General features: G+C 37.6%; 1 protein-coding gene across 1 annotated transcript in view; it reads right to left on the bottom strand.

Annotated features, from left to right (window-relative positions):
• The window catches only part of MEP1B (meprin A subunit beta), a gene marked incomplete at both ends in the record, with an annotated part of 29,930 nt that extends 24,152 nt beyond the window's left edge, over window positions 1–5,778 (bottom strand). Inside the window, 2 exons of the mRNA XM_081263033.1 lie at window positions 5,436–5,479; window positions 5,724–5,778. Coding sequence (XP_081119159.1) covers window positions 5,436–5,479; window positions 5,724–5,778 — 99 coding nt within the window. The remainder of the gene's footprint in view (window positions 1–5,435; window positions 5,480–5,723) is intronic.
• Window positions 5,779–15,311: the final 9,533 nt, after the last annotated feature.

Genomic DNA, 15,311 nt, shown 5'->3' with positions numbered 1-15,311 from the left:
TGTAACCCCAGCTGCAGGTGAGCAGTGTTTCTGGGGTACAGGAGGTGACGGAGTAGGTCTGAAGGAAGAGCAGAATTTTCCTGAAAAAATCTACTGGATAATTTCTAGGTCAAAGGGTACAAGTATTCTAAATCATGATGGCTCTTGTCAAGTTGTCCGTCTTTTTGTTAGGGTTGTACATTCTCCTATATAAAAACATTTGATAAAACCAGTCATAAATAAGCATCTCTTTTTCCTATCATCACCAAATGGATAGTAAGGTAAAAAAAATATCTATGAATCTGGTGGACAATAAATTATATCATTTTTTTAATTTTCTTTTTTTTAAATTGTTGATGGACCTAATTTTATTTATTTATATGTGATGCTGAGAATCAAACCTATTGCCCCACATATGCCAGGCAAGCGCTCTAGAATTGAGCTACAACCTCAGCTTGATAAATTGTATCTTGTCTTTAAAAAATAGTGCTTGTAGTTCATACAGATATAGGTAGCATGGATTCAAAACAGGAAATATTAAAAAAAAAAAAGAGGGGCTGGGGATGTGGCTCAAGCGGTAGCGCACTTGCCTGGCATGCGTGCGGCCCGGGTTCAATCCTCAGCACCACATACCAACAAAGATGTTGTGTCCGCCGAGAACTAAAAAAAAAATAAATATTAAAAAAAAATTCTCTCTCTCTCTCTCTCCTCTCTCACTCTCTCTTTAAAAAAAAAAAGAGTGGGGGAAAGGAGGTATTAAATTCTCTGAGCAGAAACATGCACACATTTCAAAATAAAATGTTTATGCATTAAAAAACAGTACTATTGGGCAGGGGTTGTGGCTCAGCTGTACAGGGCTTGAATAGCACATGAGAGGCCCTAGGTTTAGTCCTCATTACCACATAAAAATAAATAAATAAAATAAAGATATTTTTTAAAACTACTATTAAAATAAGATGTTTATATCTTCATGAAAAAAATAGTGCTTTAATAGGGAACTTTGAAGTCCCCATAAATCTGGATAAAATCTACATATGTGTCATGATGGCTAGATAAGAATCAGCAGTGCTCCGTGTGAACAGGTTTGGGACAACTTTTACTTGGGAACATTATTTTTAGCTGAAAGGTCATCAAATCTATTTCTTATGGCAAAAAAACCAACTCATTGAAGAGGTTCACAAATATACTTAATTTGTTTCAACTAGATTGAATCAATGGAGTTCTACATCAAAATGAAAATCTCCCACATTGCTCCAAAAATGAAAAGCAGTCAGACCAATAAGATCAAGATATCCATGGTGGAGTGATGGTGACTTTAACCACACAGAAATCTGAGGAATGGAAGATGAAGACACTGTTATAAGAGTCCCTTCAAGAACAATGCATTCATTAAGTAAATGTGTCTCCAAGGTTCTGTGCCCTTAGGCAGGAATGAGCAAAACCCATGCTGCCCTTCATCCTCAGACACTGTGTATAGAGCTTTCTGCCATCAATAGAAAAGTCTTCCTTGTTCTTTGGCAACTCACCCCATCAAGTTTGATGTCTCCCTCAAAAAGATCCAGATGCAAATCTAAGAGAAGAGTGAAGAAGAAAAATTCATGTTAGTAAATTAGGTTCAAACTCTCTACATAATAGATGATGTTAGGGCTGGGGTTGTGGCTCAGTGGTAGAGTGCTTGCCTAGTGTGTGCAAGGTTCTGGGTATGATCCTCAGCACCACATAAAAATAAATAAATGAAATAAAGGTATTGTGTCCAACTACAACTAAAAAAAGAAAAGAAAAGATGTGGTTAAAAAAAATAGAGATGTACAAACCTTCATTGATATTGAAAATGTCCTGCTCAGTTCCACCATCTATATCTTTGACCAAAATAACAAAGAAAAAGTAAGTTGAACATTATGTTTAGGGTAGGAGAAAATATTTGTCAATTATATAATCAAAAGTAAACAAGTTTATTTTGCCTCAGATAAGTGACTACTAGATTCTGATTCAACATCAATTGATTATTCTAGTTGATTGATTCAGTATCTTAATCAATTAGTTAATTGATTATGGCCTCCCATCAGCCAGACAGGGAACTAAAGAAAGGGCTTTTGATATTTACTCTGTCCTGTCCAAATCCTTTGAAAGTCAAATGACTCGGGAATAAGAAATTGGTCATTCCATATATTATTAACCTTCAAAGACCAGATTGAATGACTAGATGAAATAGGAAACAAATGTTTAAAATGCAGCCTGTATTATCAGGTTCATCTGATGTAACTCAAAATAACAAAAACAAAGGCAAGCATTTATGGAGTGGCTGTCTGTCACTGTATTTGGCCTTCCCTGCCTGGGCCACCATCTCTTTCTCTGCTGAGCATATGGACCCTGGAAGGAGGACAATATATACAAACATTCCCTTGCTAATTCAAGAGGCCAGTGTTCAATCAAAGTTCACTGCAATTACACATCAGTGCTACATAAGCAATTATGCATTAGGCTTAGGAGTAAACACATCCTAGGTTATTCAGTCATTTCACTATCCACATTACCTTCTTTTACTGTAATCTAGAGGAAAACTCAAAATAGACTCACCAAAGTTTTCTTGAACTGGCTGGGAAACAAACATAAATATATAAAAAAAGATATTATTGGGATGCCACGATATATATGGTCTTCTTGTTTCCAATTTATAACCAGACATTCACTGTTGTTCTTTCTTCATTATCATTATGTATTCGTTTCTGGCATGTAACTGAGATAGCTAAGTTGGAAATCTAAGATGTTTTTGTTTTGTTTTGTTTTGTTTTTGGAAAACTTCTTGCTTCCAATAGAAACTGAAACTGCTTGTTAAAAGAATTTGAAGGTAAAAGAAACAAGGAAATCAACTTCAAAAGCTGAAAAGAAAGCAGAACATACAACTCTGGCCCTCAAATCACTGTTTACCTTAAACATGATCTTCTAAAGGAATTCATGCAGCAATAGTTGAAAAGCCTAAAAATGCATTCCCAATATTGAAATATTGTCATTTATGACAAGGCTTTTAAAGGAAATTTTCCTCAAGACTTCATGTCTCTCCTAAGATTCTGCCTTCAACGACAATACCAAATACCTGAGGAAAAATAAATGGACATACTTTTTGATATGAAAACTCTTTTTTTCCCCTGAAAATGGGAAATAACCACTAGAACTCAGACTACATGCCGAGTGGAAAAACAACTGAGTCAACCTAGAAAATTTTCAGCCAGTGGAATCTAGTATAAAAGCTGAAGAAACTGGAACACGGTAGATGTGGATTGTCTTACTGGCTTTATCAACTAACAGTAATTTAGTTTACCTTCCTGGTACTAGACTCTGTAAAATATGGTCGATACCTGCTTTGCATGAGTATTGCAAGAGTTATGTGAAACATGCATTGTAAAATGTAATAAATTGTCACCCAAGTGTAAGGACAATTATATTCAGACACAGCCTTTATGTCTAAACAGAATCATATGAATGCTAACATGTTGGAGAATGACCTGATTAGGTTACCACATTTTTTACATCAGCAAGTGCCTTGAGTGTCTCCTACTATGACCACACGCAGCCATACACCCAGAAGAATGCAGGTGAGCCTACAGAATAAAGTTAAAGTACTTGTTCCTAATTACAGCTTTAACCTGTATTCAATGTATCTCTTATTTGCAGTTCTAGTTCTTACTCATTGACGGACAGCTCAACATAATAACTGTTATTTTAAATCACAGCCAAAGGTTTTTCCCCCACCCATTTGAAAGTTCATTTAAACCTTGGGCTGGCCTGTGTTTCTATAGGAAAATTAGTCTAAATTGATAAAGATGCAGGAGAGAAATGCCATGCTATAAAACTTTATAAGTGTTCACAGGCCAGGCATGGTGGCACACTCCCGTAATCCCAGTAGTTTGGGAGGCTGAGGTGGGAGGATCATAAGTTTGAGGCCAGCTTTATAGCAACTTACTGAGACCCTTATCCAAAATAAAAAAAATTAAAATGGCTGGATTTAGCTCAGTGATAAAGTGCTCCTAGGTACCAAAAAAAAAAAAAAAAAGAAATAATAATACAAACAAATGATTGTTGGAAACTGAACTCTAAATACTGGTAAATTTTTAGAGATTAAAAATATGTAAGAAGGAAGTGATAGTAAAACCTCAAAAATCTAAATTTCACGTCACAAAAAGTCACATGTGAGCTGGGCCAAAGTTTCAAAAAATTTGTAAAGGTTTTAAAATTTATAATAGAAACAAAAAAAATTCATTCATGAATCCATCCAGTCAACACATCAAATGTTATTTAAAAGGAGGAATCCCTTGGTAAGAAGTATACCAAGGTCTCAACCTTCACGGAGCTTACACCTAGAGGAGAAGACAGTATGTGAGAGCTGGGTGTGGTGGCACACACATGTAACCCTAGATGTAGGTGAGAGCAGTCTTTCTGGGGTGCGGGAGGTGATGGAGTGGGTTTAAAGGAAGAGCGAAATTTTCCTGAAAATGTCTAGTGGATAATTTCTAGGTCAAAGGGTACAAGTATTCTAAATCATGATGACTCTTGTCAAGTTGTCTGTCTTTTTTTATTTTAGGGTTGTGCATTCTCCTATATGACAACATTTGATAGAACCAGTTATAAACAACCAAGTCTTTTTCTATCATCACCAAGTGGATAGTAGTTCTAAAATCACTTCAAATTGGTGGACATAAATTATATCTTGTCTTTAAAAAATAGTCCTTGTAATCCATACAGATATAATTAGCATGGATTCAAACTGGAAATCATAAAAAAAAAAAAGAATGGGGAAAAGGAGGTATTAAATTCTCTGAGCAAAAAACTTGCACACATTTCAAAATAAAATGTTTACACATTAAAAAACAGTACTATCAAGATAAAATGTTAATATCCTCATGAAAAAGTATAGTGCTTATAATAGGGAACTTTGAAGTCCCTATAAATCTAGATAAAATCTACATATGTGTCATGATGGCTAGATAAGAATCAGCAGTGCTCCGTGTGAACAGGTTTGGGACAACTTTTACTTGGGAACATTATTTTTAGCTGAAAGGTCATCAAATCTATTTCTTATGGCAAAAAAACCAACTCATTGAAGAGGTTCACAAATATACTTAATTTGTTTCAACTAGATTGAATCAATGGAGTTCTACATCAAAATGAAAATCTCCCACATTGCTCCAAAAATGAAAAGCAGTCAGACCAATAAGATCAAGATATCCATGGTGGAGTGATGGTGACTTTAACCACACAGAAATCTGAGGAATGGAAGATGAAGACACTGTTATAAGAGTCCCTTCAAGAACAATGCATTCATTAAGTAAATGTGTCTCCAAGGTTCTGTGCCCTTAGGCAGGAATGAGCAAAACCCATGCTGCCCTTCATCCTCAGACACTGTGTATAGAGCTTTCTGCCATCAATAGAAAAGTCTTCCTTGTTCTTTGGCAACTCACCCCATCAAGTTTGATGTCTCCCTCAAAAAGATCCAGATGCAAATCTAAGAGAAGAGTGAAGAAGAAAAATTCATGTTAGTAAATTAGGTTCAAACTCTCTACATAATAGATGATGTTAGGGCTGGGGTTGTGGCTCAGTGGTAGAGTGCTTGCCTAGTGTGTGCAAGGTTCTGGGTATGATCCTCAGCACCACATAAAAATAAATAAATGAAATAAAGGTATTGTGTCCAACTACAACTAAAAAAAGAAAAGAAAAGATGTGGTTAAAAAAAATAGAGATGTACAAACCTTCATTGATATTGAAAATGTCCTGCTCAGTTCCACCATCTATATCTTTGACCAAAATAACAAAGAAAAAGTAAGTTGAACATTATGTTTAGGGTAGGAGAAAATATTTGTCAATTATATAATCAAAAGTAAACAAGTTTATTTTGCCTCAGATAAGTGACTACTAGATTCTGATTCAACATCAATTGATTATTCTAGTTGATTGATTCAGTATCTTAATCAATTAGTTAATTGATTATGGCCTCCCATCAGCCAGACAGGGAACTAAAGAAAGGGCTTTTGATATTTACTCTGTCCTGTCCAAATCCTTTGAAAGTCAAATGACTCGGGAATAAGAAATTGGTCATTCCATATATTATTAACCTTCAAAGACCAGATTGAATGACTAGATGAAATAGGAAACAAATGTTTAAAATGCAGCCTGTATTATCAGGTTCATCTGATGTAACTCAAAATAACAAAAACAAAGGCAAGCATTTATGGAGTGGCTGTCTGTCACTGTATTTGGCCTTCCCTGCCTGGGCCACCATCTCTTTCTCTGCTGAGCATATGGACCCTGGAAGGAGGACAATATATACAAACATTCCCTTGCTAATTCAAGAGGCCAGTGTTCAATCAAAGTTCACTGCAATTACACATCAGTGCTACATAAGCAATTATGCATTAGGCTTAGGAGTAAACACATCCTAGGTTATTCAGTCATTTCACTATCCACATTACCTTCTTTTACTGTAATCTAGAGGAAAACTCAAAATAGACTCACCAAAGTTTTCTTGAGCTGGCTGGGAAACAAACATAAATATATAAAAAAAGATATTATTGGGATGCCACGATATATATGGTCTTCTTGTTTCCAATTTATAACCAGACATTCACTGTTGTTCTTTCTTCATTATCATTATGTATTCGTTTCTGGCATGTAACTGAGATAGCTAAGTTGTAAGATGATTTTTTTTTTTTTTTTTTTTTTGCAAATAGACTTCTTGCTTCCAATAGAAACTGAAACTGCTTGTCAAATGAATTTGAAGGTAAAAGAAACAAGGAAATCAACTTCAAAAGCTGAAAAGAAAGCAGAACATACAACTCTGGCCCTCAAATCACTGTTTACCTTAAACATGATCTTCTAAAGGATTCATGCAGCAATAGTTGAAAAGCCTAAAAATGCATTCCCAATATTGAAATATTGTCATTTATGACAAGGCTTTTAAAGGAAATTTTCCTCAAGACTTCATGTCTTTCCTAAGATTCTGCCTTCAACGACAATACCAAATACCTGAGGAAAAAATAAATGGGCATATTTGTTTGATATGAAAAGCCTTTTTTTCCCCCTGAAAATAGGTTTTCCACAAATGACCACTAGAACTCAGACTACATGCCCAGTGGAAAAAAACTGAGTCAACCTAGAAAATTTTCAGCCAGTGGAATCTAGTATAAAAGCTGAAGAAACTGGAACACGGTAGATGTGGATTGTCTTACTGGCTTTATCAACTAACAGTAATTTAGTTTACCTTCCTGGTACTAGACTCTGTAAAATATGGTCGATACCTGCTTTGCATGAGTATTGCAAGAGTTATGTGAAACATGCATTGTAAAATGTAATAAATTGTCACCCAAGTGTAAGGACAATTATATTCAGATACAGCCTTTATGTCTAAACAGAATCATACGAATGCTAACATGTTGGAGAATGACCTGATTAGGTTACCATCATTTTTTACATCAGCAAGTGCCTTGAGTGTCTCCTACTATGACCACACGCAGCCATACACCCAGAAGAATGCAGGTGAGCCTACAGAATAAAGTTAAAGTACTTGTTCCTAATTACAGCTTTAACCTGTATTCAATGTATCTCTTATTTGCAGTTCTAGTTCTTACTCATTGACGGACAGCTCAACATAATAACTGTTATTTTAAATCACAGCCAAAGGTTTTCCCCCACCCATTTGAAAGTTCATTTAAACCTTGGGCTGGCCTGTGTTTCTATAGGAAAATTAGTCTAAATTGATAAAGATGCAGGAGAGAAATGCCATGCTATAAAACTTTATAAGTGTTCACAGGCCAGGCATGGTAGCACACTCCCGTAAACCCAGGAGCTTGGGAGGCTGAGCAGGAGGATCACAAGTTCAGAGTCAGTTCCAGCATCTTAGTGAGACCCTGTCTCAAAAATAAAAATTAAAACAGAAAGTTTTGACTATGCCTATGACATTTTTCATACTTCATTCCTGTGTCAAGTTACTCTAGCATCAATCCATATTTCTTCAACAGTAAAAAAAGAATGATTTTCAAAATTCATATTTTCCATCTTATCAAAAGAAAACTTGTTACATGACATTGAAACTGAAAATAATAATAATAATAATAACTTTATGTCAATGTCTCTGATTCTCTGCCTGGTAAAACTGTTTCCCTAAATCCTTCCAGCCCCTGCCTACAAATAAAAATAAAAATTAAAAAATTCAATTGAGATTAACATTTGAAACATATAATAAACATAAAAAGAATAATTTTTCCTTAATGATTGATGTCAAATGCTCCCCAATTTTTCTAATTGTTTTCTATACATTGTTTTCTTACCCAGCCAGAAACCATGAGAAGGTTGCCCAGGAACAGAAACCAAGACAGAGACCATGAATCCATGTTGTAGCTTCCAGTTGAAAGTTGCAAACTATGACGTTCAGAGTAGAGTTGACTTTTTCAAAAGCAAACATCATAACTTATAGCCTTTGATCTCAATGATCCATCTTGCAGGTCAGTTTGCTGCGGTAGTAACCTCTAATCAAGGAGATAAAGTCCAGTATCTCCAGCACACCTCTGTGGAGGCTCACCCCACCCCCACCAACATTTAATAGCTAAGTGCCTGGATAAGGCCTATTAATAAAACACATTCTCTAACATATATGTTCTGATTCCTAAGACTACTACTTGAACACAAGAAAATATAAAATTTTCAATTTTGCTTTTTCAAATAATAAACATATATGAACCTTCTTTCTGTCTGTGTAGCCCTGTGATGCTTTAACGTACACAGTTATGTCTGATACTCTTTATCATTCTTTTGTTTCTTAAAAAATCTATTGGGCTGAGGATGTAACTCAATGGCAGAGCACTTTGCCTGGAAAGTGTAAAACCCTAGATTATGTCCCCAGCATCAGAAAAAAAAAATTGTGGATTGCCTATAATTTATTTATTTATTTATTTTTATTATTAGTTGTTCAAAACATTACAAAGCTCTTGACATATCATATTTCATACATTTGATTCAAGCAGATTATGAACTCCCATTTTTACCCCGTATACATATTGCAGATTCACATCGGTTACGCCTATAATTTATTGAGTTATTAAAACTATTAATGTGTCTAGAAAATAGGCATAGTTGATATTCATATATAAAGTAGAAAATAGTGACATATCTCACTCCTGAACGTTCTTATCAAGTAAATATACATGAGAATTAGGGTTAAAAGGGTAGGAATGGTCACTGATTTTCTAATAAAATGATGTTTCCAATCCACTTCATTTTTTTTTTCTTCTTTTCTTGGAATAACTGCTCTTTAGAAACAACAAAATTCTGATTCAATCTCCACGGTTTCACTTACTGACAGAATCATAATTTTGAAATACTAAATTTTTTCAGTTTTTCATTCCCCTCTCTTGCTTGGTCTTTGCCCTATTTTGGGCTACTAGAAAGGACATGGAAAAACATGTAGTATGGGCAAAGGATTTGAGAAGATGCTTCTTTTGTTTTTCTTTTAATTATTTTATTTGTTCTTTTTAGATATACATGACAATAGGATGTATTTTGACATATTATACATATGTGGAGTATAACCTATTCTACTTAGGATCCCATTCCGTGGTTGTGCATGATGTGGATTTACAATGGTCGTGTATTCATACATGAACATGGAAAGTTAGGGCTGATTCATTCTATTGTCTTTCCTATTTCCATCTCCTCTCCCTTCCCTTCATTTCCCTTTGTCTAATCCAACAAACTTCAATCTTCCCCCACCTTATTGTGTGTTAGAATTCACATATCAGAGAGAACATTCAGTCTTTGGTTTGGGGGGATTGGCTTATTTTACTTAGCATGATTGATTCCAGTTCCATCCATTTACCAACAAATGCCATAAAATTTCATGGAAGATGCTTCTTGTATACAAGCAAACTATTCCCACCCTGAGAGGGTAGGTGGAGGGTTAAAAAGGAAAGTTTAAGATAGTAGGTATTGGTCAATCCCTCCAGCCAGGCGAGGTGGTGCACGCCTGTAATCCCAGCAGATCGGGAAGCTGAGGCAGGATGATCACAAGTTCAAAACCAACCTCAGCAATTAAGTGAGGCTCTAAGCAATTTAGCAAGACCCTGTCTCTAAGGAAAATATTTTTTAAAATGGCTAAGAATGTGGCTCAATGGTTAAGTGTCACTGGGTTCAATCTCCACTACCAAAAAAAAAAAAAAAAAAATCTAGACCTATCCCTCACTATTGAGTCTCTGAGACTTCCCCAGTAGTTGGTATAATCCAAAAGCAAATAGGTCTATTATCTGGGTAGAGTCCCAGGGAAACAATATAACAGAAGAAAGGATGTCTTACGAAAAGGAAGATAGGTCCTGTGAGGGCAAGACTGGCACCGTAGTACAGGGAAGGTCACCAGCCCTGAAGGACTATGTGGATGGGAATAAGGCTGTCCTCTCGGCAGATTACACAGGATGATAACCAAGGGCCAGACAGAGGGACTATTCCAAAGGATGTCTATGTGAATTGATGGCACCCGGAATCAGATGAGGCCCTCCCAAAGCCTTGGGTCAATTAAGCTTAGGCACAATCCAAAGGCTAAAAAATTTTATGTGAATGGCTACAATTAAATCTCTATCACCTACATGGATGGGTACCTCAACTGATAATTACTGCTACAGAAAAAAATATTTATGCATATCTGTTTGGGTGAACTGAAGTTTGGAACTGAAAGACGTGACTGCACTGTGTTGTGTTGGGACAGGCAGCTCTTATCACCTGAAGTTAGGAAAAGCGAAGCAGGATGAGCAGCACCAACAGTTTCTAGGATCTCAAAAGCTATTTTAAGCCCTGATGATAGCATATTAGCAGCACCTCATGCAGAGTCTCATGGGAAGTCACTGAGGCATTGCTGAAGCCAACTCCAAAAAATGTATTTTGCCTATAATAAATGTGGTGATGTCTTTTACATTTCCTTCTTTTCTGGGTTGTTAATGCAATTCTACAGCAGAAGATACTCTTGACAGTTCTAGCAAACCTCCATCTTCCATCACTTGTATTCTGCCCCTTGGAGGCTTCTCCAAGCTTCACAATGACCTTTGGAGTCTAATCCCAGGAAACGGTCTCTGACTCTGTGAGTCCACCTGTGGTCTTTATTTCTCCCAGGCAATAACATCAACAGGAAACCCAGGGCTTGAGACATTAGGACTTATACATTGCACAGAAATCCACTGGAATCACCAGAAAGCATGTTTCTTTTAGAAAACTGATTCTCAAAATCCCCAAAGAATATGAGTATACTCTAGACCTGAGGGTAATAAATGATGACTATAGAAAAATTTCTAACAGGAATTAGCATAGCAAGTACAATGAAAGATCCCAGAGACTTGATGTTTTTCTTCTCTCAAAGCCCATATTATTGGGGCAGAGGAGAGGATGGGGGGGCTCTACTGGGGATTGAACCCAGAGCCTTACTTAACTGAATAGAATACTTAAGGTTGTAGTTGAGAAATAAGAGTTGGCATTTTCTGATTTTCTTTTTCATTTTCTTTTATTCTTTTTTGGGGGGGACAGGATTGAACCCAGAAGTGCTTTACCACTAAGCCATATCCCCAGCCTTTTTTATTTTCTGTTTTGAGACAGGGTCTTCAAGTTGGTGAGGCTGGCCTAAAACTTGATCCTCTTCAGCCTCCCAACTTTCTGGCATTACAGGCCAGTGCCATCATGCCTGGCTACAAAGCCTGTTTTCTTTACCTGATTCTCTCTCCCTAAAAAAAAAAAAAAAAAAAAAAAAAAAAAAAGTGTAAGTTAGGTCATGAGTTTCTCAATACTAGCTCTTCATGGAATCTGATAAATGCTTCTATAAAATATTTAGAAGGGGGGCTGGGGATGTGGCTCAAGCGGTAGCGCGCTCGCCTGGCGTGTGTGCGGCCTAGGTTCGATCCTCAGCACCACGTACAAACAAAGAGGTTGTGTCTGCCGATAACTAAAAAAATAAATATTAAAAAATTCCCTCTCTCTCTCTCTCTCTCTGTCTCTCTCTTTAAAAAAAAATATTGAGAAGGTACGTACATTTGAATTTAAATGAAACTAAATAGATCTAGAAAAAGGTAAAGGATAAATGTGGAGTGATCGTGGAAATCCCTGGGAACACAAATTACTAACCAACTAAAGAACAAAAGAGCTCAAAGACACCTGCCCAAGACCCCTGCATTGTTTGGTGCTGCACATACTAAACACATTTTTTCACAAGATATTGTGAATTCCTCCCCTAAAATTAAATTGCTCACCCCATGTTTCAAAATTGTTATGTTACTTATTAATCAGGGTTTTCCAGATCAACAGAACCATAGGATGTGTATATAGATATTTATTTTAAGGAACTGACTGACGTGACTGTAAAGGCTGGCAAGACCACACTGTGCAAAGGGTGGCCAGCAGACTGGAGACCCAGGTAGGAAATGAAGTTGCCGATAGAGGATCAAGAGTGTTGGCTGGCAGAGAATCTTCCTCCCCCTCTGTCTTTTTTTCTCTTGAGGCCCACCCACATTATAGAAGATAACCTGCTTTACTCAAAGTCTACTGAATTGAATATTAATCTTATCTATAATAAAACACCTTCAAAATAATATTTAAATTGATGTTTGACCAAATATCTGGATACTATTGGCTGGCTATAGCCTAGCCAAGTTGACATAAGATTAACCATCACAGTTCCTTCCTTAACTTGATCACCTGTTCATAGGGTACCTATCCATCAGACTGTAGGTCATATTTTCATCTCTTAAAACTATTGACTTCACTGCCAATCACAACCCAGGCTGAAGGCAAAGATACTATCCACTGTTGTCATGATAATTGAGACCAACAACACAGTCCCATCTTCAATGACCAGAAGTAACACTTCACATTTTAAGGAATCAATTTGAGCCAGGCACAGTGGAGCATGCCTGTAATCCCAGTGGCTCAGGAGGCTGAGACAGGAGGATCATGAGTTCAAAGCCCAGTCTCAGCAAAAAAAACAAGGCACTAAGCAACTCAGTAAGACCCAGTCTCTAAATAAAATACAAAAAATTAGGGCTGAGGAGGTGGCTTAGTGGTCAAGTGTCCCCGAGTTAATTCCCTGGTACCTGCAACACACCCCCCCCCAAAAAAAAGGAAATTTGACTGAGGCAGTGAGGAAAAGTTCTACCCCTACTTAGGAAGATCCTACCTACTCCAACCACCTGGACCCCATTTCAAAGTCTTCTGCTGGGAACCAACACACAAAGGAACAGTGGGGAGAAACCCCTGCAATGTGACTAGGTAAACAGCTTCCTCCTCCTACAATAAGAACACCAGGTGACTTATAAAATTTGACAAGCCTAATGTAGTTCAGCCAGCTTCATGCTGTTACGAATTTAGCCCAAGCTGAAATGGTCTAATAGTGGGCATTAGCTGACTTTGTGATGGAAAGAGTGACATCAGAGGCCACTCCTAATTTAACAGTGAGACTGTGAAAGGGATTCTACTCAATTCTACTACCTCAAACTCAGTTCCAATTAACTGCAAACACCCACAAGGAGAGATGAATCATTTCCATTTTGATTGCCCTTATGTATGGCATTTATTACCAGAATTATTTATTTGTTTGTTTGTTTGCTTTTCCCAAGTAACTAGGAACCAAAGCCATTGAGTTGGCATTTGTTAATGTTTGGTATTTGTTAATGTTTGTTGAGAAAAATGAGAATAAGCTATTGAAGATCAATGTCCTTCTATGAATTGTCTTCATAGCCTCCCTCATCTCTGCTAGGCACATAAGTCCAACAGCCAATAAAAATCACATATTATTGTCCTATATACTTTTGTCCTGTACAAACTAGTACTTCCCACTGGGAAATAATGCAAGGCTTTGTCATGATATATTATTATGGACTTCCTTTATACACATTTGCTGAGAGCTGTATATGAATTATGGGTTTATTTGAGCCAACATAAAGCAAGGAAGCTGCTTTTCTGGGAACTCGGGGGTGAAATTCCCTGGTTTGAGAAAGCCTGGATTGTGCTGGCGTCCTGCCTTAGCTCTCAGGTTTAGGCTCAAACACAGCCACCTGGAGATGGGCGTAACCTGCCAAGCACCAAACAACCTGTTTACTGCAAGATCCCTGCCACACTGAAACCTCATCCCTGCCTTTGATGTACTTCCCCTTAAATGTCTTTTTCATTTCAGTTGTTTAGTTCCAGTTCCTATCAGGGCTGGAAGGCCCATCGAGCACCTCACTTTTAAATCTATTCTCTGGCTTTGTCTTTATTTCTTACTGATTATTTCAGACTTTTTCCCCCCAAATGGCTCACACCTCCTAGCAGGAATCTATTCTGTTGGGGTGCTGGCTACTCTGCAACACATTCCTGCTTTATAATTTTGTTGGGCTGAATCACTCTTATGTGCAAAGTCAAAAATAAAAGAGTGCTTCCTGAGAGTGGAAGTTCAGTGCAACCATAGCATAGTTTTAAAAGCCACTCATGAGACCTCCAGTTTCCACTCCAGCATGTAAGAAGTTGCCACTCCTCCTAACAAATGAAAAGTTGAACAAACTACAAAGTTGCCAACTTCTATTAGATCTCTAAAAGAGGCGAGATTATAGGGCAAACTGCTGCCCCTCAAATGGAGGGACCACAGGTGAACAGAGTTACAACAGAGCAAAGACCACTGCAAGGAATCAGTAGTGGGGGCGGGAAGTTTGAAATGTTGTCAATAAATTGCTGGAGGGCCAGTGTAGACAAGTCTGAGCCTTCAAAAACTCCAGGGGAGGACCAGGGAGTAGAGCTCTCAGAGGTAGAGCATTTGCCTAGTATAGGAGAGCTCCTGGGTTCCGGTGCCCCCCTGAAAAATCCGCCAGGGAAACCAGTCCCAAAGTAGTGGTGAGAGGTATGAGGAGTTTTACCTCCATGAACTCTCCTGGGTTCTCACAGTGAATATTGGAGAAAGTCCCCTCATGATTACTGCAGGGGAGGAGAAAAGAAACCATTTTGAAAACCCCCAAAGCACTATGTTCTTCTTAACAAGGTCAGCCCTCAGAAGAAAGTGCTTCACCAGAACCTAATCTGCTGGAGAAACTTCCCTAACTCACCTGAGAGAAGGAAAACACCCAACTCCAGCTGCCTCTAGCCTTCCACGTGAGGAAGCCTTCCACTTCATTCTGGCCATCCTGTCCCAACTAAGTGACTGGAGGTGACAAGTCTGAAAGCACATGTGAAATTCAAGTCTAGAGATACAGGATTGCCAAAATGCTGAAACCTAATCTCAGGACTGCAGAGGGCTTCCCTTCCCCAACACTTTACCACCAGTACACACATTTTACCCAGTGCATTGTGTT

Source organism: Spermophilus citellus (assembly GCF_964194105.1).
Source record: "Spermophilus citellus genome assembly, chromosome: 12".
Taxonomy (NCBI): Eukaryota; Metazoa; Chordata; class Mammalia; order Rodentia; family Sciuridae; genus Spermophilus; species Spermophilus citellus.
Note: the sequence above shows the minus strand (reverse complement) of the source record. Positions and strands in the feature narration are given on the sequence as shown.